This window comes from Vulpes lagopus, chromosome 11 (genome assembly GCF_018345385.1).
Source record: "Vulpes lagopus strain Blue_001 chromosome 11, ASM1834538v1, whole genome shotgun sequence".
NCBI lineage: Eukaryota > Metazoa > Chordata > Mammalia > Carnivora > Canidae > Vulpes > Vulpes lagopus.
In genome coordinates this window covers 19,247,395-19,272,001 of record NC_054834.1, presented here as the reverse complement: position 1 = coordinate 19,272,001, position 24,607 = coordinate 19,247,395, and the positions used below count along the sequence as shown (strand labels likewise).

The following is a 24,607-nucleotide window of genomic DNA, read 5'->3' as shown; positions in this document are numbered from 1 at the left end:
AAAAATCTCAAATAACCTAGCTTTATACATCAAGAAACTAGAAAAAAAAGAACAAGCTAAGGCCAGAGTTAGTAGAAGGCAAACAATAACAAGGTCAGAGCAGAAATAGAGACTAAACAGAAAATAGAAAAGATCAATGAAGCTAAACGTGTTTCTTTAAAAAAAATAGATAAAACTTTAGCTAGATTCACCAAGAAAAAAAGAGAGGCCTCAAATAACTAAAATCAGAAATGAAAGATGAGATATTAAAACAGATACCACAGAAATATAAAGGATCAAAGAGAGTAGCATGAACATTTATAAGCCAACAGATTGAACAACATATAAGATATGGATAAATTCCTAGAAATATACAGCCTACCTAGACTGAATAATGAAGAAATAAAACATCTCAACATCAGACTAATTTTCAAAGAGGCTGACTGAATCAGTAGTCAAAAACCTCCCAAAAACCCAAGTCCATAGCAGATGGCTTCATTGGTGAATTTTCCAGAAGATTTTTTTGCTTTTTTCCTACCAAAGATTTAAAGAATAATAATACTAATCTTTCTTAAACTCTTCAAAATAATATCAGAGGAGGGAACATTTTCAAACTCATTTCATTACGCTGGCATTATCCTGATACCAAAATCAGACAAGGACACCACAAATAAACTTTACAGGCTAATATCATGGATTAATATAGATACAAAAATCCTCAATGAAATATTAGCAAACTGAATTCAACAATACATTGAAAGGATCATATGCCATATCAAGTGGGATTTATTCCAGGGATGCAAAGATGGTTCAACATCCACAAATCAGTGTGATATACTACATCAATGAAATGATTAAAATCACACGGTACCCTCAATAGATACAGAAAAAAGCATTAGACAAAAATTTAGCATTCATTTATGATACAAACCTCAAGAAAGTAGGTATACAAACAAGTAAATGGGTCAAAACACACATACACACACACACACACACACACACACTCATAAACCTCCAATGATAAATCGAAGATAAATCATTAGATCATTTTTAACGGGTTGTATAAGGATTTATTCCCGAAGGCAGTGGGTATTGAATGCAGAGGCTTAAAGAATGAGTCAGAAGGGGGCATCTGAATTAGTCATTTAATTGTCCGACTCTTGTTTTTGGCTCAAGTCATGATCTCAGGATCATGAGATGGAGCCCTACATTGGGCTCTGCGCTCAGTGTGGAGTCTGCTTGAAAATCTGTCTCTCCTCTGCCTCTGCCCCTTTTTTTACTCAAAAAATAAATAAAATCTAAAAAAAAAGAGAAAAGAATGAGTTAGGGATAACTAGCATTGTGTGCCTCATAAAATAAATATTGGTTCCTTCGGGCTCCCTGAGTATATGTACATATACACGCGCGCGCACACACACACACACACACACACCTGCGTGTGGGCACACATACAATAATACGCTTAGAAAATAACAGGATTCACTCTAACAAGGAATAACAATGTTTAAATGTATTTAATAGTTTGATGGTTGAAAGACTGAGAGATCAATTTCAAAATCACAACGGAATAAAAATCTATTTTTCTGAGATTTAACTGAGAGTTAGGTATCTGTTAATCTTTAAAATGGATACTTTTGCCAATTATATAAATTTATGAACTGTGATGTATTGAAATGCAGGAAACAGAAGCCCATCTCTGTGGATTAAACTTGTAACAGCATTTTATTTTCCTTCCACAACAAGTCTAAGGCAAGGGAGTGCAGGCCCATTCTAGCACTTTGTTCCATTATCCTCACAGTGAAGCTTTTATCTTCAGACTTGTCTAATCATAGAGGCATGATGGCTTCTCCCTCTTCAGTTGTGTTGTAGGCTGGAGAAAGAGAAAAGGACAAAAAGAGTGTCTGTATTAATTAGAAAACAAAAGTAATACCAAAAATCTCTAACAGAAATACACTTGTATCTCATTGCCTACACTCTTGTTACCTTGCAACCCTTGGCTGCAACAGAAACTGAGGAGGTGAGTATTTTATCTGGGAACATTGCCAACCTGAACAAAAAGAGGTCCTGTCAGCAAGGGAGTAGCAGAGAAGAGCTCTTAGGTAGGAAATTAGAACTGTCAGAGGATTCACTGAATTCAGAATGCTATATAATTACAACCAGTAATGTTAAGCAGTCTCAATTTTCAAATACTAAATATTAATAACTATTCATTTATGCTATAATTGGGGGTTTTATTTTTTATGAATAGTCAAGGTAAATAATGAAATAATATAAATACACATTTTATAAACTTTATTACCTACATCATAGTAGTAAGAATGACATCACATAGCTTTTATTCTAATGCCAGAATTTTTTTAATACACCTCATTAAATGGTAGATTTAGGGTCCAATACTAATCTCCTTTGGATAACACCTAAATTCTGAATCATAGGACCTAAATCCAAATTCTAAAGATTTTCTAAGTTAATCACCAATATCAGTTTCAAATAACATTTCTTTAATGCCCAAGTTCTAAATGAATTCTTTAAGCTAAATGTGGAACATTTATTCAAGAAACTCTTGTGTTCTGTGTATCTTTTCTAGCCTTAATACCTAAAATTCAGCATTTGTTAGGTGTTTAGGTATTAAAATTTTTACCTCTTGAGAGACGTTGTTTTCAATACATAAAAATACTTCTTACTGTATTCTATCCCTGACTAAAATGTAATTGTTAATTTCTCCAGATTTCTCAAAACTAGTCTTTAATATTGATAATCAGGTTGGACAGACTTTTCAATAAAATTTAGGTGGCAGGGGAAGAAGAGAAAATAAAGATCAGATATCTGTTCTAATGTTCTGTCTAAATGGTTCTCAGAAGTGAACATAGTACATTTTTCTGAATGCAAATCAAATACTAATTCATACTTAATATAACACAATATTACAGATTTACATCTAATTTCAAATCCTCTGTGAATTCAATTAGAATTAATTCTATCTCATCTTACACATCTTATTGAATACATTTTTTTAAATCTAATTCTGATCCTGTGATTTGAGATGATTTGCACTTTATAAACATTCACATGCAAATATGATGGGGTGTCATGTATCATGGGCACATGTGTTTAGATAAAATATTTTCTCCAATTATAAAGAAAAACATAGAATATTGTATATAAAAACTTGACCCTTCTTTGCTTATAGCTAAAGAATTTAGGTAGAGAGAATATAAAGGGAATAATCAAGTAAGAATTTCTAAAAAACAATAAACTTTGCAAAAGGCAACGTGTTCCATATGATACATGCACATATAAAGATAAATGTGTATGTTTTGACATATGATACATGGATATATAAATCTATGATGCTATTCTGAAGGAACGGAATTGCCAAATGAAATCATTAAGTAACTTTTTGTCTCATAATGTCCATTAAAGTGTGCTCCATAGGGTAATTCTTTTCCTTCCCCTGGATAAAATCTTGGTTGGTGTCCCACAGCTGTCTTAAATAATAAAAATCCCACTGGTACTCTAGTTACTTAAACTATTTCAATTCTGAAAGTGATAGGTACAGCCAGAGTATAATAAAAACTACAAGCTTCATTTAAAATTAAAGCTTCTGCACTCACCTAATCAGTCATGCAACAGAAGGCAGGCCTGCAGTATACAGTATGGCTTGGATAGATATTCCTCTATTTTCCCAACTTGTCTTTCTTTGTATCAATTGTTAACTTGCACTGATTCTGATCACAACAGGGTTCAAGATGGTGGAGAGGTGAGGGTGTAGGAAAACTCCTGCCTGCTGGTACTTTTATTGGTCACCATCATTGCTGTCTAGTTTGACAGGTATCAAAGCTGGGGCTTGTTCTGTTTTTTTTTTTTTTTTCCCCCTTGCACAGTGTTTCAGTTCCTTGCAGGATTCCTCAGACTATTTACTTCTCTCTCCATTTATTGGTAGGCATCTCTCACCTACAGTTCACTGTGATTTGGTTCTCAGCAGGTTCATGTCTTCACAGACTGTCTTTTGGAATCCCATTGCTTATTAGGCAGTCCTTTTTCTATCCTAACTCTAGGATAGAGTTCATTTAAGATGACTTCAGGCACCCTCATGTTTATTACAGCATTATTTACAATAGCCAAGATATAGAAGCAACCCAAGTGTCCATTCATAATGAACGGATAAATATAATGTGGAGGAACATAAAAATAAATGAGATCTCACCATCTGCAACAACATGGATGGACCTAGAGGATACAACACTAAGTGAAATAAATCAGAGGAAGACAAATACCATGTGATTTCACTCATATGTAGAATTTAAGAAACAAATGAACAAAGACAAAAGAAGAGACCCCACCCCCCCAAAAAAAAGCCAGACTCTTAAATATAGGAAAAAACTGGTAGTTACAGAGGTGGGTTGGGGATGGGTGAAATAAAGTACATTTATTGTGATGAGCACTAAGTAGTGTATAAAATTGTTGAATCACAAACAAATAAAAAAAGACAAACAAAAAACCAAACTCTTAAATACAAGAACAAACTAGTGGTTACTAGAGGGGAGGTAGAGAAGGGGAATGGGTGAAATAGATGAGAGGGATTAAGAGTACATTTATCATGATAAGCACTGAGTAATGTACAGAATTGCTGAATCATCATATAGTACATCTGAAATGAATGTAACACTGTATGTTAATTCTACTTCAGTAAGAATGTGTAACGGCTACAACTGTTTTACAAGAGAAAGAAATAGAAAAAAATAACTCCAGGCCAACTTTTACCCCTGTATGTGGCCCCCACCTTTGCAATATATCTATGGTCAACTGTCAGTTACAAATTACTTTCAAAACAAAGCTCTCTATTCTCTTGTCACAACTGGTATTTTCATATGTATACAAATGTGTTTTAAATTATAAAATTGAAACTGAGTTCAAAGCATCACTGAGCCATAGTTGTTTTGCAATAATGAATATAGAACAGAGAAACTATTATGTGTGGTGAATGTTATTTATTGCTTATTAAAAACATGGAGATCACTAAGAGAGGCCAACATCCTTCTTTTACAGATCAAGAAGCAAAGAATCAATTTAGCAAAAGTTGTTTTTGGGCAGGGGCAGTGAAAAGCTTTATGTGATGACCTCAAGAGAATATAGGGTCTAGAGTCAAAAATATGTGGCTTGATCCAAGCACTAGTATTAGTTACAAGAAGTTGACCAAGTTTAATGAAGTATGTAATCTCAGTTTCTTCTTCCATAAAATGGGGGAATGGCAGCTTTAGCAAATATATTGTTTGATAATTAAATAAGATGCAATACACATGGTGTATATCACATAATAAGTCCTTAATTGTTGTTAATTAATTTTTCCTTCTAACACTGGTCAAAACATTTTTTAAATTATAGTCATAGCTTCTTCAGGTCTTCACTTTTTTTTTTTTTTTTAACTCAGTGGGGCTTGAACTCAGTGACCTTGAGGTCAAGACCCAAGCTGAGCTCAAGAGTCAGACACTTAACCGACTGAGCTACCCAGGTACCCCTTAGGTATTCACTTTTAAAAAATGATTTCTGAAGCTAACACATATTACACAAATATATACATATGTATTTACATTATTTTATGGTCATTAATTCATTACAATGCAACGTTTAGCAAGTGCATATATGATGCAGTATTAAAATGAGACTCTTTGTTTTACTATACTACAGAAAACACATTTCAACCTGCCAAATTATATTTTTTACATTTTATTTTTCTAGATAAAGCAAAGGAACCAGTAAAGAAAAATCATGGACTTCTACTGAATTAATCTTTGGGATTAGTAAAACAAGGAGAGAGGCTTTGGTTTTCAAACTAGTAGGGGAGACACAGACCATTGGATAAAAGTTCTCCAAGACATGCTGGGAGAAAATTCTGTTAGAATATGTAGTCCTAGCACTATTATGATGCAAATCCTAATGTTTAGATGTTCACAACTCCTCCTCTTCATCTCTGAACAAGTTATTCATGTTGGTAGTCAAGTTACTGCTAAGTGGAATGGCTAGTATTGTATCTGTATTTATCCAAAGAGAAAACACAAGTATTTTTCCCAAGTAGGTAGTGCATTATGTCAGTGTCTCATTGTACCACTTCTTTGTTTGTCTATATTCCTCTCATAAATATGCATTCATTTCAAGATTCTGGGTGTAATGTATGCTTAATATGCTTTCTCTATGTGGTTAACAACATTTGAAGGATTAAGACAAGTTTTTGCCCCACGATCTCTTTTTCTATTCTAACACAGATCCAGAACAACACTGCAAGAGTCTATTGTATAACATCTAGATCACAATTCTGAAAATGTCTCCCTCTCCCTCTGATATCTAAGATTCTAATATACATTATGTTTAAATATTAATGAAACATATTTCAGTGGGCTTTGTATGAGATCAATATTATTACTTTCCAGGCCCATTTTATATAGGTAACAAATACTGTTCTTTCAAAAATGCTAGTATTTTGGGGTGCCTGGATGGCTCAGTTGGTTAAGCATCCACCTTCAGCTCAGGTCATGATCCTGGGGTCTTGGTATTGAGATCTGAGTCAGGCTCCCTGTTCAGCTGGCAGTCTGCTTCTCCCTCTCTCTGCCCTTTCCCCTAGTTGTGCCTTCTTGCTCTCTCTCTCTCTCTCTGTCTCAAATAAATAAGATCTTTAAAAAAAAATCTCCCAAATGCTAGTGTTTTGTTCATGTTAAGCCAGTGATTTCTCTCTTCTGATAAAAAGTAAAGGGACTTATGATGTTAATTGGAAGTATCAGTTTGAAATAATTTTTTAATATATGTGTTGTTAATATATATAAATATACTTGAAATGCCTCTATATACATTTCCTAGTTCTGCCCACTGAAGGGGCTTAGAAATAATGAACCACTAATGACAACAATTAAGCCAAAATTTCGTATCTTGGTTTCTAAATATGATTCTCCACTAAAAGGAATAGGGTTCCCTGGGGGTAGGGGGATGGCAAATTCTAGAACTGAGGAAGAGAAAGAGCAAGAAAAAACTGTAATATTTTGTTATATAAGGAAGCAAAAAAGTATTCAAATAATCAAAGGCATGTTTCAAAAGGATAAGCAAACCATCTTGAAGGAGCCCCTACAGGGCAAAGCAAATCATTTGAGCATCAAAACAAAGAATATTAGTAGTAGATTCTATCCCATTATATGAAATAAGAATCTAGGAGCATGTATTGATATAAACTTTAAAGACAAATAAATAGGTGACTGATATTAAAGGCTTATGTATTTATTCATTAGCTTAGTTCATTCAATAAATTTGCATCGCACATTTGTATCCCTAATGACGTCAAGGAGAACCAAGAGGGTGGAAGCATCTTCCTGATTAGGATAAAGCCTAGAACATAGGCCAATCACTCAGACACCTCTGGAGACACTGAGCACGTGCCAGTATACTTGAAATTTCCTGGGGCAGGGGAAGCGCTAAGTCATGTATTTCCAATTCTGCATGGTTACTTTAATGCTATACCCTCTGTCATCTCTTCAAGTTTGGTGCTGCCAAAATGTCCATATTCTCCTCCCACTTTTTCGCCACATCCTCCATAATTTCTCTTCCCAGGTTCTCATCCAGCTATTCTACTTCTGCCAGGCGTTTAAGAATTGGAAAAGCCCTTAGTTTCCAAGTTAAGAAAGAACATTGAGTTCTGGTAAATAAAATGTAATGAAGATCTCAAATATAACTGTACTACTCTAAATTAAAAAGAAACAAGCCAGGACGCCTGGGTGGCTCCATGGTTGAGCATCTGTCTTTGGCTCAGGGCAGGATCCCGGGTCCAGGATCGAGTCCCGCATCAGGTTCCTTGCAGGGAGCCTGCTTCTCTCTCTGCTTATGTCTTTGCGTCTCTTGCTCTCTGTGTCTCTCGTGAAAGAATAAAATCCTTAAAAAAATTAAGTAAACATAAAAAAAAACAAACCACATAAAACATGCTATTAAATCATGATTTTCATTAAATACTACCTAGTTCTCAATGCCAACATTTTTTAGAGTAGGCTCAAAATCTATTACAAATATGCTAAACAAAAAACTGAATTGAAAACTGTATGCCAGAAATTAATCTTTTCAGAATATTTCCATGAGTGTTGTTTGCATTAAATATAAACTCTATTTAACATCTTTTTGCTTTGAAATGAAATGATAAACATCCTAGTGGCTATAGAATATAGTGAAGAGTTAGTTTATAGCTATTAATTATCATAAGTATGTCATGGAAACTGTTCTGAAGACAATTATCATATTAAGTTAAACAACCAAAAAGATATCCCACTAATTTGTTTAACAACGATTTACTGAGTGTCTGCTATATACTACTAATATTATATACTATATTACCACTACTATGGCAGACCATATGTACTAGGGATGAATTATAACAATGTCTCTGTCCTAAAGAAACCCACTAGTGATAAAAGCAGACATGTAAATCAATAAATGTAAAGCTGTGTCTCAAGTGCACAAGTCAAGTTACTTGAGTAACTATGGATGGTGGGCAAAAGAGAATGAGAGGAAGCTTCCTAAAAGAGGGAGTGCTTGAAATGCAATTTAGGAGATGAGTCAGTTTATCAGCCAAGAACAAATGAATGAGAGGCTATTCAACAAAAGAAACAGCTTATACAAAGTCACAGAGGCACCGACTAGCATGGAGCATGATGAGAAAGGATCAGGAGAGAATTAAATTTCAAGCAGGGTCTAATTTGTGGAAGCCCTTATATAGACTAACCTAAGAGTAGTAAAATCAAATGCATAAAATAATGTAAATGAAAATTACCTAGTCTCTGACAAGTCACGTTCCTTACTACTTCAGGTCCTAAATACTTCTTTTCTCTCTGTCTGAAAATTCCTTCCCACAGATTTTTTTCATAACTGGGTGTTATACCTCATTTAAGGCCTTGCCTAAAATATACCTTCTAGGAGGAGGGGTGCCTGTGTGGCTCAGTTAATTGTCTGACTCTTGGTTTCAGCTCAGGTCAAGATATCTCAGGGTCTTGAGATCACTCAGTGGGGAGTCTACTTGAGATTTTCTCCTTCTGCCCCCTCCAACCCCCCCCTGCACACACGAGCTCTGTATCTCTGTATCAAATAAAATTAATTTTTTAAAGAAAAAAATAAATAAAAATTATCTCCTAGGAAACACCTTTCTATATTATCCACATAAATTATTGCCACCTTACCACAGCACCTAAACCTGCCATTTCCTTCGTTTTTTAATCAATATAGAGAGATTAGAAGCATAGAATAAATACCACTTTCACAACTTCATGTAACATATGCACCTACCCTTGATTTCTAATGTCTTTATTAGTAAACTAGACTGAGAAAATTGTGGAAATTGCTAAGCAACATTTAATGTAGTACAGACTCTAGGGATTTGTTGGCTGGCAATCTTCCTTTTATCCTGTACCATATAAACACATTTTGTTCACTAGTAGCCATTTGAATATGACTAAAGTAGAAGAAAACCTTTCAGAGATATTTGTATTTTATTATCTCAAAAAGGATAAATCTCTAATGCAAAATCATCAAGCAGTATGACAAAACATACTGAAGCACTTTGGAGAGAGCAGAAAAGGTATTTCTAGCCTTTAGAATCATGTGCAAATCTTCCTACCCTTGAGGAGAGACCTACATTTGTCTCCAGAGAAAAGGGCTAGAAAGTAAATCTCCATTAGTATTGGGAAAACTTAAAACTTCTTTTATTTAGCTTCTTGCTAAAGTGGGAGCTCCAGGGAATGTTTCAATATAAACTGACATCCTTTAAAATATTTTAGGGCCTTCAAGAGGAAAATGCAATGTTTATTCTTCTTGTGGTCTGTAAGACATGAGTCCCTGAACTCTTGCAGTCACCCAATCAAATTACCAAGTGCAGAAGACCCTTTACCTCTTCAATTCTGATTTAGAAAAAAAAAAAAAAAAAAAAAAAAAAAACAACCCTCACTCATTTTTCCTCCTTTCCCCTGTAGTGGGAAAAATTAGAGAGGGAGAGAAAACATGAGAGACTCCTAACTCTGGGAAATGAACAACAGGTAGTGGAAAGGGAGGTGGGCGGGCAGGGGGATGGGGTGACTGGGTGACGGGCACTGAGGAGGGCACTTGATGAGTCGAGCACTGGGTATCATACTATATGCCTGCAAATCGAACTTCAATAAAAAAAATATTTTAAAAAAGTCCCCAAAAATCCTCAAAGTATTGCTACTAAATGAAAGAATTATTTCTTTATTTCTAGTTCTATCAAGACACTGTTGACAATAGAAATAAAAATTTAAATATGGCCTAAAGTAGGAAGCATAATTATATTGTAATAAAAACATCTTCTCAAAATTTTGAAATTTTATTAAAATGGCAGTCATTACTGGGGTACCTGGGTGGCTCAGTTGGTTAAGTATTTGCCTTCAGCTCAGGTCATGATCTCAGGGTCTTGGGACTGATCCCCCTCTTTGCATCAGGTTCCCTGCTCAGGTTTCCTTCTCCCTCTGCTCCTCTCCACGTCATGCTCCTGCTCTCCCTCTCAAATAAATAAAAATCTTTAAAAGAAATAAAATGGCACTCATTATACTCTAAAAGACTTTAGTATATGCAAATTCTTTCATTAAGTCTCAAAACTGGGAGGGATTCATTTAAATACAGACCAAATATAACTAACAGACCAGTATCACAATATTAACTGTGGGTAAAATATTCATAATTGTTTTTAAATAACACAGTCTGAAATCTATTAAACATTTGTGTAAAATTTTAAAATGCATGGTTTTCATATTTGCTTTCTCATAGTATATTTTTTTTACACAAAGTATATTTTGCATTGAACAGCTATTGATTAAATTTGCATTTATACATTTATAATCTTAAAATTGTGACAGTGGTCTTAAAATACCTGACATCTTTAAAGTCAGTGAATTACTTAAGAAAAGGCTTAGAAGATGTTTTGAAAAAGGATCAGGAGTGATCCCACAAAATTAAAATGAGGCAATAATGGGAGCAGTTGACCGAATGAGCATATGAGATATTAAAAGTGCTGATGAGAGTTAAGTAATAGGCCTGTTATGTGCAGTCCTGGTAAAGCCAGATGTGGAGAATGTGCTAACAGAGCATTTGCAAGCTGAAGTCACTTGAAGATATTACACTGATGATGGGAACCTGAGTATTCATTGCCGATATTAGAAAAGAGGTGATGGCATTAATGCTTAATGATTTAGCTAAAATGGACCCACTAACAAGCAAGTCATGCTTTATCAACAAAAATGTGCATTTGGCTTGTTCTTTATGAAGCCATGCTAGCTAGCTTCGTGTTACCACTTCTTTCTCTTCTTGTCCTAATTTTTGTGGTCTATAGTTTGTGGAGTACATTCTTTTGAAAGCACATGATAGCTTTGCTTTTTATCCATCTTCTAGTGACTCCTCTGAAGTCCACCTCTCTTCAGAGTTTACAGAGAATGGCTTGCCAAACCTCTGAATTGCCCTATAATTTAATTGAGGTAAGTTGGAAGATTAAGATGGTCTAAGGGAATTAAATGATTTCAAATTATTCTATGACCCATCTTAAACTACAATTTTCTCTTAAAGAACCTTAGAGTCCTTCTTTAACAAAGCTTCTCAATAGCCAAAATGGGAGACAACTGTCTCAAAACATTAACAGCTTCTTAAACCTCTGGCTGCTTTGATCTTTTGAAATACATTTTTAAATTCTGGGCTTACTTTAGTAGCATCGGTTAATTCTGGGCTTAATATAATAGATAAATTTTCATAGTAAATTATATGTATGTTATGTGTTTCTTTTTTCCCTAGCACTGTGTTCTCCTTTATTCATTCAACCTCTGTCAGGAATACAAAAATTAGCCATGCTCTCAAAGAAGTTTTAGCTTAGATGTGAGGCTGAGATAAATCTAATGTTATAATAAAAGGCAGAAAGAAATGTCATGAAAAGGATCATGTAGCATTTCATAGGAGTTCAGTAGACAAGATTACTTTCAGCTGATTATACTTAAATAAAAAACTACAGAAGAGATTTATTTAGGCTGGAATTTTCTTTTTCTTAAAGATTTTATTTATTTGACAGAGAGGGAGAAGAGTGAGAGAGAGCGCATAAGCAGGGCAAGTGGCAGGGAGAGGGAGAAGCAGGCTCCCCACAGAGCAGGGAGCCAGAAGTGGGGCTCTACCCCAGGTCCTGGGATCATGACGTGAGCCGAAGGCAAACGCTTTGCCAAATGAACCCCCCAGGCGCCCTATGCTGGACTTCCAAACAATTCCATATCCAAGCAAATGACTGGGCTTCAGCAAATTTATAAATTACATGAAGTGATATGTAATATTTGGAAGATTACATGTATATGTGCATCTACGGGAGGGCAGAAGGACAGGATAAGATCACTAGCATTCATCATATTCTGAAAAGCATACATGACATTCAGAATGGTTAAAAGCAAACTACACTACACGGAAAAGTGTTTGGAGAGGCTTCAAAATTATTAAAATTAGGGACGCCTGGGTGGCTCAGTGGTTGAGCGTCTGCCTTTGGCTCAGAGCTTGACCTCGGTCCGGGGTTCGAGCAAGCCTGCTCCTCCCTCTGTCTGTGTCTCTGCCTCTCTCTGTCTCTCATAAATAAATAAATAAAATCTTGGGAAAAAAAACCCCAAATTATTAATATCAGTATGATTATAATTATATTCTCATTGCCTCCAATAGTTCATCAGCATTTTTGTTTCTCAGCAATCTGGCGGAGGAAACATAATGAAGTTTTCTTTGAATAAATGTGCTTTTCCAAAGACTAGAAAACACATCTGACTGTTCCGTACTATCTCAAAATAGAATATGTTGACTTTCTTTCCTAATTTTCTTTATGCCTAAAGATTGTTCACTACTGATAAAATCAAGTCCATGATAATGCTATCCCTTTGTGCTTATTCTTTTTTTTTTTTTTTAATTTTTATTTATTTATGATAGTCACAGAGAGAGAGAGAGGGGCAGAGACACAGGCAGAGGAAGAAGCAGGCTCCATGCACCGGGAGCCCGATGTGGGATTCGATCCCGGGTCTCCAGGATCGCGCCCTGGGCCAAAGGCAGGCGCCAAACCGCTGCGCCACCCAGGGATCCATGCTTATTCCTTGTAATAGAAATTATTGTCAGTTTAAATTAACAACAAAAATGATTAAAAAATAGGCAAGATTAGAATATGGGCAGTAGATATCATGTTAAAAATACATGTAGGGTATTTTATTCTAAAATTTATGATGCGAATTGATGAGAAACTGAAGATCTATTATGGAAAAAAAGGATAAATTTAGATGTGCATTTGGGAAAGAGAAAGGATAATAATATGAGAGAAAAGCAACTAGAAAGTAAGAGATTATTTTATAGAGTTTTCTATAAGGATGAATGAATGAAAAAAAATGGCAAGATGGTTTTAAAAGATTTAGAATTACAAAGTATAAAGTGACAGGAATTGAACTACTCACTCAAATAAGAAAAAGAAGGCACCACATATAGCTACTTGATGGCATGAAATTGAAGTACCTGAATTTCTGAAGAGTTTTAAAAAAAGTCTGGTAAGAAGGGCCTAAAAGTATAAAAGGTATGAAAATAACTTTTTTGAGTTTAGTAGAATGTGAACTGGTGATAAAAGTTTGACAGGCACAGAATTAAGTAAGAAGCAAAACAATAAAAAGAAAGATAAATTCAGATACTGACATTTAAGAAGTATACCTGATAGCACTCTGCATAAAAAGGTATAGGTTTCCAGATCCAAATACAGTATTACCTGTTGTGTGTTGTGCATATGTTGAATAGGTAGCAAAAGTATCAAGCTTGAGTTTTCACTAAAGTACCCATTATCATTTACCAAAAAATACTGCCATGACTTTAAAGTCACAGAACGACAACAAAAAATATTATCACGTTTTCTTTTATTGAGCCAGTTGAATTGCTCCACGCATTGTGAACTCTGTTTAAGGTGAAGCAATTATTTAAATGTTTTTGTGGTTCTCTTTCACCAGGCACTTCACACAAAATGCTGCTTAATAAGGACCAAAGTCACATCATTCAGAACTTTCTCGCAATTAAAATGATCTAATACCCTCACAGACTTAAGTAGTCACATTTTACCTATTTCCAGATCTTTTGCACAGGGCTTGGTGACTAATTCCTAGTGTCATTTGAGAGAAATTCCCTGAGATGTGGAGCCTCTGAACCATATACTCCATCCCAATATTATAACCGATACTAAAACATAATAATATGGTTCTAAGAAATGCAGAAGCACAATCATAAACAGTAAATCTAGACTTACATGAAACAGTTCTGGCCCTTCTCTGTAAATTTAATTGATATAAACCTAAAACTTACAGTTATCAAAATATTTGAGGTTTTCAGGTGAGGAGAATCAGCACTATAATGCAAGTTGGTAAGACACAAATGAAATATGCAATTCTGTACAAGTGCTTGGCGGCATCTCAGCCCCTGAACCTTCCCTTCGTTAACTTCAAAAAGACTGATTTCTCAACATTCAATCCTGTCCTTGCAATATAATCTTTTTACACTGATCCTTCCTCTCTTCTCTGCCCTCTAAAATATTTTGTAAACTGGAGTTCAGGGTTTCTCTCTTTTTATGTTTAGCACAGTGCTGGGTAAGGCTAAAGAGCCAAGGTTTCAAAGTGTCCCCACATCTATCTTTCTAGCCCAAATTCTCTCTCCAGGACTTGGGCTTATGTATCCAGTCATTGTACTTAAGCCATAGGGACCCACGGAGTCACTAGGCTGGGCCACGAAACCAGCAGAGAAACACAGTAAATCCTCCTGGAACATCTTATAGGTAACGTGTGGGGGGAAATCATATTTTATAGCCATATAAATATAAACTGACTTCAGAATAGAAAATTCGTATGAATTTTTAGATAAAAACTAAAGACTTCAAATAAGATTACTCATAAAAAATAAGATTACTCTTGGCTGGGGGTGTGGGTGAGTATATCATCGTTAAGATATTTTGATAGAAAAGTCTGAGAAGCTTGGTATCATTATTATTTTTTTAAGATTTATGTATTTATTCACGATACACACAGAGAGAGAGAGTGAGAGAGAGAGAGAGAGGCAGAGACACAGGCAGAGGGAGAAGCGGACTCCATGGAGAGAGCCCAATGTGGGACTCGATCCCTGGACTTGGGGATCACGCCTTGAGCGGAAGGCAGCCGCTCAACTGCTGAGCCACCCAGGCGTCCCATTGGTATTATGCTAAATAAATCTACCTTATAAGTATGGGTTAGCACTTTTGTGTGTGAATAAATGAAGGAGAAGTAAAAGGGGGTTTAATAATAGGAATGGCCACAGACAAATTATGGAGTGGGTCAAGTTTCTCCTCCTACCACTATCATCACCAGTAAAACCTCTCAGACCTTGGCCTACACTCTTGAAGAGTCTGACTTCTTTCTTAACCTCCGTCCTCACTAAGATCACTCTGTCTTTTCTTCATCAATATGCTCTTCTGCATTCCACGTCCTTAAGACATTACTGTGTGTGTAAAGAGACAATCGTTTAGTACTGAAGATAAAAATCAAATTAAGGTGGTAGCCATATAACGTAATTTTATGCAACATCACTTTGGACATATCTGTCATTAGGTGAATTCTCGGCATTTACACTGTGCTGGAGAATGTGCAAAGTGATGAGAATGCTTTTCTTTCTTCAGTTTTTAAGATTCCTAAACTATTTTTAATAGCATGCAAAATCTAGTGCCATATTCTGCACAGAGTGCTCAGCAGTGACATGGTTCTTTCTCGACACAGGCATCAAACTCAGAAAGGGAAAAGGAGACAAGAAGAGATGAAGCAAAATGTGAAGGATACCAGAATAGGAAGTAATCAAATTAATCTGAATCTAGCATTTCAAAACTACTGTAATTTCAGTCATATTTTTCATAGTGCTGGAAACCTGAACAACTTGGGAGTCGCTACTATGTGCTTTTATCCTGAAAAGTTAGCAAAGTCACCCAGCAACCAATAACATATTTATCTGATGGCAATATATCTAACAGAAAATGCTGTGTCTTCACTCCCAGGAAACAATCTAACAAGTCCTCAGAACACATGTGAGTTTTCTTTTTAAGGAAAATATCCCCATCTTCTTTCCTGCTACCACAGTTAAGTGAATTTAAAATGCATTCACATTCTACATGATGCTAACACAACCTTGTCATATGTATCATCGCCTTCTTTTTACAGATGAGGGGACAAGTTCTGAGAGGTTAAGTGAGTCATTGTTGTATTGCTATCGGCAGGATCCGGATTTCCAAGTCCCTAGATGGCTTTCCAGGATTCCTCTACGCCTAGGCAGTCAAGATCCAAGCAGGAGACAGAAATGACACAATAACTGAAACAAGGAAAAGCTAATATGAGGGATTATTAGCTGGTGAAAAGGGAGTGACTACTAGGAGAGGAGACCACCAACAGACACAGTAGTGGTGCAGGGGGCCACCAGGACCTCCGGGCCGTGACAAAGTACCCCACAGCTCAGGGAGTAAACTAGAAGAACCCTTCTCCCCATTCCTCTCCTCTATGCTACCAAGCTAGTGAGTCAGACCGTATTGGAGATAATGTGGCTGTGGCCCAACTAATGGTAAACGAAATCCATTGAAGCGTCACAGATTGGGTTGGTGAGGAAACCACCAGCTGAGGTGTCGGTGAAACTTGCTAGGAATCCACCCACTGGGACGCCAGCAAGGCTTACTGGGAAGCCACACACTGGGGAACTAGCCAAACTTCCTGAAAGTAGTGAAAACACTGGTCTCTTGCACACCACTGGCCAGAAAGCCCCTCACTGAGCAGGCCACAAGAGGAAAAGCACTGGTACCAAGAAGAGGCCTCTCTCCTTTTATGCAGTGTCCCTCCAGCACCTTCTACTGACACGTCCCAACACTGGGCCAACTGAGAACAAAGCAATGTTTATAGGTTCCAGCTCTAAATATCACAATTCAGGGCAGAGAAGATGAATAAGGAACTGAGAGGCACTGAATTGTTGGCCTGTACCTCAATGACTCTCCTCAGCTATTGAGGGGGAAATGCTTTTATGCCAAACTCCGACTCCATTTTCCCCCTTAATTACTCTTACAATAAACTGCGGACCTGACCTCTGGAGACACAATGGACTGATCACATGGTAAGTGCATGAGAAGAGCACAATGCAGTGAATGAGATGACGTCTGAAGCCAAAACACTTGGGTGTTAATATTAGCTTCAGCACTGACTAAATTCGAGGTCTTGCAAAAGTTAATCTCTGTATGCCTCAGTTTCCTTATCTGTAAAAGGGGATGATTAACAATATCTACTTTATTAGGATGTTGGGAGAAACAAATGTAAAGCCTATAGTACATTTGGCACGTGGTTAGAACTTGATAAATATTAGTATTTACCCATACGTGTCAGTTTGCAATTGGTGCTTGAAAATACATATTCAGCCTTCATTTTTAATTTCCATGTAGGTCTGTATCTCATAGTGCTAAACCCCAACTTGTTTGGGTGAGACTGGGCCATGTTCCCCAAAGTCTTGCCCCTTCCTGGGCATTGCCTTCAGCTCTGATTTCAGATCCTGACACTGCCCCTGGCTCGCTGAATAATCCTCATCAGCAAGAGCCAACTCACTGTGGATCCATCTTCCCAAGGGGGGTAAAAAAGACACAGGTTTAAATAATTCATCTTTCTTTAAAATCTTTTCCAGTTAGGACTAAATTCAATACCCGTCTTCCCCAAATAGTGAGTTATACTTGAGAGAAAAAGAGGAAGGAAATCCCTATTTTGGGTGCCTTCCCACCTGTGCCAGGCAGCACTTTGTGTGCATTACCTGATTGATTCTCATCGCAGTCCTATCAGCTTAGTACTTTTAATCCTATTTAACAAATAAGGAAACTGAGGCTCAGAAAGGTCAGGTAGTCAGGTCAAGATCATACTCTAGTTACCCAGCAAAGCCTGAATCCAAATCTGGTCTGTTTGGGTGGACTGCACGCACGTTCTCAAGTGCACTTGCCTCCCACACTCTCCTCATCCCAGACATCAAAAACCTGAACTGCTCGGTGCTTTTCAAGCTTTGCTCTAAGGAGAAGAGTGGGCGTGCAACTTTTTTTCTCTCTTTTTCTTTCTTTCTCAAACGTATCATTTTGAAATAAAGCAAATGAAATTCATTTACCAGTTCCTGGAATTTTAAAACTCACTAACATCCTATTTAAGATGAGTGAAAATGAGCATCACCTTGGCGCCCTGGTCCTCGCCTCTCCGCCGGCTGCAGACGCGGTGGGCCCGGGGCCCCGGCGCGGTGCGGAGCTCGCGCAGAGCCCCTGGTGCCCGGGCCCGACCCGCGTGGGCCTCCTCCTGCGGCAGCGGCCCGAGCCCACGAGCCCGCCCCCCCCACCCCGGGACGCGCTGCCCCGACCCCCGCCCCTCGCCCCGGGAGTCCGGCGAGGAGTGCGGCGCGGGGGGGGGGGACGGAGGCGGAGGCGGAGGCGACGCCGGCCCGGCCCGGCCCGGGCGCGCCCCGCCCGCCTGCGCGGCCCTCCCCGGGGCACCTCGCGGGTCGGGGCGTCCGGGCGCCCGCGCAGCCCCGCGGCCTCCCCGCGGCCTCCCGGCGGCCGGTCCCCTCCCCGCGCCGCCTCCTCCCGTAGGCTGCCCGCGGCCCAGCCTGCCTCTCTCTCCGCCTTCACTACCGGGTCAAGCTGCGGAGGGAGGGAGCGAGCCCGGCGAGCCCCCCCGCGGCCCCACTAGTGCACACTCACCCACACTCGCGCGCACACGCACACGCGCCCCGGACCTCGCCGCGGCCACTGCGGCTGCCGCGGGCCCCGGCCCCCCCCTCCCCGCCCCGCCGCGCGCAGGAGCGGCCCCGGCCCCGCGCCCCCCGCCCCGCCCCCGCCCCCCGCCCGCCGCGCGGCTCCCGCTCGCCCAGCCCGTCGCCGCCGCCGCCGCCGCCGCCGCCGCCGCCGCGCTCCTCCGCTGCGGGGCCACAGCCCCGAGTGTCATTCCAGGGACAGCAGCCCCGGCCGGCCGCCCCCGCCCCGCCCCCGCCCCGGCCCGCCGTCCCCGCCTCCTCCCCCCGCAGCATCCACGCGCCGTCCCGAGACGAGGGGACGCGCCGGGCAGAGGGGCAGGAAGGCAAAGTCTGATCCGTCGCCGCGCGGCCCCCGGCTCCCGGCCCCCGGCCCCCGGCTCCCCGCCCGCCTCCCCTGCCCCGCAGCAGCCCCTCGGGAGCCGAGGCCGCCCACCCCACTGCCATGTCCAAAAGCTTGAAAAAGAAAAGCCACTGGACGAGCAAAGTCCATGAGAGTGTCATTGGCAGGAACCCGGAGGGCCAGCTGGGCTTCGAACTGAAGGGGGGCGCCGAGAACGGGCAGTTCCCCTACCTGGGGGAGGTGAAGCCCGGCAAGGTGGCCTACGAGAGCGGCAGCAAGCTGGCGTCGGAGGAGCTGCTGCTGGAGGTGAACGAGACCCCCGTGGCGGGGCTCACCATCCGGGACGTGCTGGCCGTCATCAAGCACTGCAAGGACCCCCTCCGCCTCAAGTGTGTCAAGCAAGGTGAGCGCGGCCGCCCGAGCGCGCGGGGGGGGGGGGGGGGGCGACGGCGGGGCCGGCGGGGGGCGCCCCGGGGCGGGAGGGGGCGACGGCGGGGCCGGCGGGGGGCGCCCCGGGGCCGGAGGGGGAGACGGCGGGGCCGGCGGGGGGCGCCCCGGGGTCGGAGGGGGCGACGGCGGGGCCGGCGGGGGGCGCCCCGGGGCGGGGAGGGGGCGACGGCGGGGCCGGCGGGGGGCGCCCCGGGGCCGGAGGGGGAGACGGCGGGGCCGGCGGGGGGCGCCCCGGGGTCGGAGGGGGAGACGGCGGGGCCGGAGGGGGGCGCCCCGGGGTCGGAGGGGGAGACGGCGGGGCCGGCGGGGGGCGCCCCGGGGTCGGAGGGGGAGACGGCGGGGCCAGAGGGGGGCGCCCCGGGGCGGTGGGAGTGCGACGGCGGGGCCGGCGGGGGGCGCCCCGGGGCGGGGAGGGGGCGACGGCGGGGCCGGCGGGGGGCGCCTGGGGTCGGAGGGGGCGACGGCGGGGCCGGCGGGGGGCGCCCTGGGGCGCGGGGGGCGCACGGGCAGCCGCGCTCTGCAAGGTGCTCGGCCTGCGGGACCCCGGCGGCGCCCGCGAGCTCCGGGGGCGCCTGGCTGCGCGTCGGGGCTCGGCCCGCGGTGCACGGAGCCTCGGGGCGGGCGCAGGCGCTGCGCGGGGCGCCCTCGGGGCGGCTGGGAGACGGCCAGGGCAGGGGCGCGGCGCGCGGGGGCTCGCCCGGCTCTCCGCGAACTTTTCCCGGTCGGCCCGTGTCCCCCCCCGCGCATCATGTGGGCACCGCGCGTCACGTGCGCCCTGACTAACGGGCGCTCCCCGGCCGGCGGCCGCAGAAGGCTCGAGAAGGCGGGCGCCCCGGAGAGGAGCGGGGGGCGGGCGCCGGCGCCCCGGCCTGGGTCCCCGGGCCTCCCCGGAGGCCGTGCCGGGCCGCGGCCGCCGCAGCTTGCAGGGCTCCGATGGGCTCCGATGGGCTCGGCTCTGCAGAAGGGGAAGTAGGTCCCGGCGGAGGGCGGCCCCGGCCCGGCGAGGCCCCCGCCCCGAGCCCGCACGTGCGCCCCGTCCGGCCGCCCCCGCCCGCGCCCGCGCCCCCGGGCCTGCGCGCAGCCCGCCCCGACCCGGCGACCACCCCAGGACACCCTCCTGGGGGACCGTCCGCTTAAAAAGTCAACGAGGGAAAAAGAAGTCTCGGGCAAATTTTCTAAAGTGCAAATTGCCGCACAGGACAGCGTCCTCGCTGGGCTGCCGGGGCTGGCGGCCGCGCTCTAGGCCCCCGGAGCTCACAGCCGCGCACCGAGCGCCTAGGAGCCTGGTGGCGAGGCAGGCTGGTCTCTCGCTGCCCTGCCCGGCTCAGAGGGATGCGTGTGAACCTATGTGATGTCATGACACTGTCTTAGGGCGGCAGTTCCCAGGTAGAGCCCTTCCTGACCGCGCCTTGCCGGGCAGCAGCTCAGCATTTGGAGGGGTCGGTGGCAGCGGCAGGCGGTGCGCTGTGAGGTCCCACTAATGACAGCATCCTAACGAGGTGACGGTCCCACTGTCATCGGCGGTGGTGGCCACATTTTAGTGTCGTCTTCTTTCTGAGCACCGCATGGTGAGGAGGACCCCGGCAAACTGACTCTAGCAGCAGCAAGAATGTGTCCAAAAAAAGAAAGAGAGGCAGGTCAATCGGTATCATAGATCTATTCCATATAGGAAGGCTTGGAAGAGTGAGGGCATGAAAGCTGTCATTATACATGGAAAGGCTATCAAATAAGAAAAGGAATTTTGACTATCCGGTGATAACTTCCACAGGGCAAAAAGTAAGATAAATTCATAGAAATTTGTAAAGCATGAAGCAAACGTCTTTGTTTACATGAAAAAGATGAGCTTTCTAAAAAAAGAGAAAGATGAAGAATAAGATGAGCTTCCTAACGTAACTTTCCAAAAATCTTGGGCTATATTGTGAATTCATGAGCTCCCTGTCATTTGGGGTCTTTGTGAAGAGGCCAACATGACCAGATGCCCTGAGTCCTATGAAGGATGGGGCCTGGACTAGATGTTATTTAAATCTTGCAATGATTTGATCCAAGGTACTCTCTGATCACGCAACTTCTATATAATATTTTATTTGAAAGATCATCGCTTTTAGAACTCACGGAACATACAAATATAAAGTGATATATATAGGGAAAAATCTCTCTCCTTTCTGTATTCACTCTCAGTTCTGGGCTTCACTTGGTCCTTGATGATTGATGCTTGTCATGATGTTCAGAGTCCCCGGGAACCTGATTCACGTCCTGAGTCATTATTGATCAAAAAAGAAAAAAAAAGTGCTTTCCTTAACTTTCGTGGAAAAATATAATCTTCCTGTATATTCTTCTAAATATGATGATTCATATATGCTGTTCCTTTATTGAAATCATTCTTTTTCTTGCCAAACAACATATAGGTTTATTTTATTGATCGTAGTAAGCAAAGTAAAATTTCCATACTGTTAGATAATGGTACCTGTGTCTCTTGGGTTTTACCTCAGATTTCACTTCCTACTTAGACAATTTAGAAGCTCTTGATTCAGTATTTTTATTTATAATGAGTCAATAAACTAGCATAGCTGAAAAACTTAAACAGGGTCTGTGAAGAAGTTGTAGTTTTAAAGTATGAATGGGATAATTGATTTCTGAATACTCATTTAAACATTGTGAATTATGCAAAAGCTACATTCATAATCAGGTAAACTAAGGCAGATTTTCCAAGGAAAGGGAAACGTTTAAATAACAAGAATATTGATAAGAAGTGTACCAGGTAAAATTGCACCATTTACCCTATTTTTATTTACTTGTTTGGCTAATTTGACATTATAGTTGAAATTATTTTATTTCATTTTTACTTTTATTTATTTTTTCTATCAGCACCGTGTTTTTTTTATTTTTGAAGATTTTATTAAGTTGTGTATTTTAATTCTCGTACAGTTAATACATGGTGTTATATTAGTTTCAGGTTTACAATATAGTGATTTAACAATTCTATTATTTTATTCTATTAACAATTCTATTTATTATTATTAAATTTTCATAGTTTTAAATTATCACGATTTTAAAGGAAGCGAACTAGTAGGATTTTAAGATCTACTAGGCAAAGTAGATGTATCATAATTTTCCTACATCATTTAAATGTCCTTAAAACCATTTTAAAAACCATTTGAATAAATTCAAGGGATTCCGTTTTTAATTTAAGCTGCTTTTAATCCACACAGTGATGAGTCATATATGAAAAATACCATTTATTGTCACATCCAATTATTTTTTATAAACTCTGGCTTTTTAGTTTATAATGCTCTTCTCACCAAAGCATTTAATTCTAATTTAGCAGTTCTGTTCCACGATCTCATTAATGCAGCAGAACCAGTTGAAGGAAGTTTCTTGAAGTGATTTTGAGATCTGTGCTGAAGTGGTAAAGGTTCTTTCTTTCTTCTTTTCTTTTCTTTCTTCTTCTTTTCTTTTCTTTTCTTTTCTTTTCTTTTCTTTCTTTTCTTTTCTTTTCTTTTCTCTTCTTTTCTCTTTTCTTTTTTTCTTTTCTTTCCTTATTTTTTCAAGTTTGCCACTAAAGTTCACAGCAGCCAGTTACACAGACCATTGTGTCCTACATTTCTTGCGCTGTGGCTGCTACTGCATCTAATCCTACATGGAGACCTACATAGCCTGGACTTACTTTCCCATTTAGGATCTTACAATGGAAAGTAAAAGGCAAAAAGTTTTCTAATTCTTCCCATGTGGAAGAAGGGCCAAATAAGGCCTTTGAAATTCAGTTCTAGAGATGTACATTGCTTTCCCTCCTATTGCTACTTTCAAAGCCGTTTTCAAAGGAAAGTAGATCCACATTTATTAAGAGTCATGCTTTCTTCTTGACTGACTTCAGGCTAGAATCATACAGTTAAACCTCTATGCTGCTTTTTATTTGGAAAGGTAAAAGCAAATTATGTCAAATTTTCTCCAATAAAGATTGACTTTCCTCCGTAAAAATTTAAGGTATGTGGATTTTATTGACCAATAAACAATCAAATTGTTAGAACAATTTGATTAGTTGGTTATTTTAGAATAAAGTATCTTCAATGTTTTAGAACCAGGTTAATGAGACAGTTGTTATCTTTGGGCATAATTTATGGATGGTGCTACTATAGTTTTTGGTGTATGTACATAATTTAAATGGTATGACCTTGAATGTTAAATATGACTGCTTTTTTATGTGTGTCTTTCGAATGAGAGTAATCTCAGGATGAAATCACAGCTGAAGTATTTAAGTGCCACAGCCTCAGCTCTTAACATTTATACTGTGTGATCTTTTGGCATATTTATTATGCTCGCTTTCCTTTTTAGTTTCTTGAAACTCACACATTCACTCTCATAATTAGCAAAAAGTTTTCACATTTGACAACCCCAACTGCTTATAGTTTAAACGGTGGCTTTCAAACGCATAGCAGACCTTGCTTAAATCATTTCCTGCAAGAGGTAGGATAGAATAGTGGGTGTTTAACCTCTGCCTGGGTTTGAATCTTGAGTATGCCACTTAGCATGGGCTATTTACACAAGTTATCTAGACTGACATAGCACCGGTACCTTGAAAATATTAAGTAAATAATGTATTTATATAAGATAGTGCCTGGCTGATAATAGACCTTAGGTAAGTATTGTTCCAAATAATTGTTATTCCAGACATATTGGTCATTTTGAGCTGGTGACATATGAAATGTTTTTAACTTTAAAGGTATTTTACTCTTTATTGAAGACTAACTGAAATATATACAATGATTGCCTAATTTTCATGTACTATTCCTGAAAGAGTAAAGTAGTAACGAGTAAAGTTTCTATTCTTGAGAGAGTAGAGTAAAATACATTCTTTTCTTTGTAGAGCATTAATGTGACTAGAATGCCGTTAAGTGGACTGGAACATATTTTTACCTTTTAAAAAGAACTCCAACTGATGCCGCCTTTATGTGTAAAGATCAGTGTTTTATATTTATTTTCATATTTTAGCCATTGTTTTCATTCAGTAGT

General features: G+C 41.0%; 1 protein-coding gene and 1 long non-coding RNA gene across 10 annotated transcripts in view; one reads left to right on the top strand and one right to left on the bottom strand.

Annotated features, from left to right (window-relative positions):
• Window positions 1-1,678: 1,678 nt before the first annotated feature.
• Window positions 1,679-18,750, bottom strand: LOC121472369. Its single transcript, XR_005982861.1, has 2 exons — window positions 18,237-18,750; window positions 1,679-1,849 (listed from the first exon to the last, which is right to left on the bottom strand). It is a non-coding gene; the product is annotated as an uncharacterized LOC121472369 (long non-coding RNA).
• A 261-nt stretch (window positions 18,751-19,011) lies between these two features.
• MAGI2 (membrane associated guanylate kinase, WW and PDZ domain containing 2) overlaps window positions 19,012-24,607 on the top strand; it is a 1,339,556-nt gene continuing 1,333,960 nt past the window's right edge. For 6 of the 9 annotated variants that reach the window (XM_041723675.1, XM_041723673.1, XM_041723680.1 and 3 more), the window contains exon 1: window positions 19,012-19,553. In XM_041723675.1, the coding sequence (XP_041579609.1) occupies window positions 19,253-19,553 (301 nt within the window). In that variant the 5' untranslated portion in view covers window positions 19,012-19,252. The remainder of the gene's footprint in view (window positions 19,554-24,607) is intronic. The other 3 variants (XR_005982860.1, XM_041723679.1, XM_041723681.1) reach the window with 1 other exon arrangement.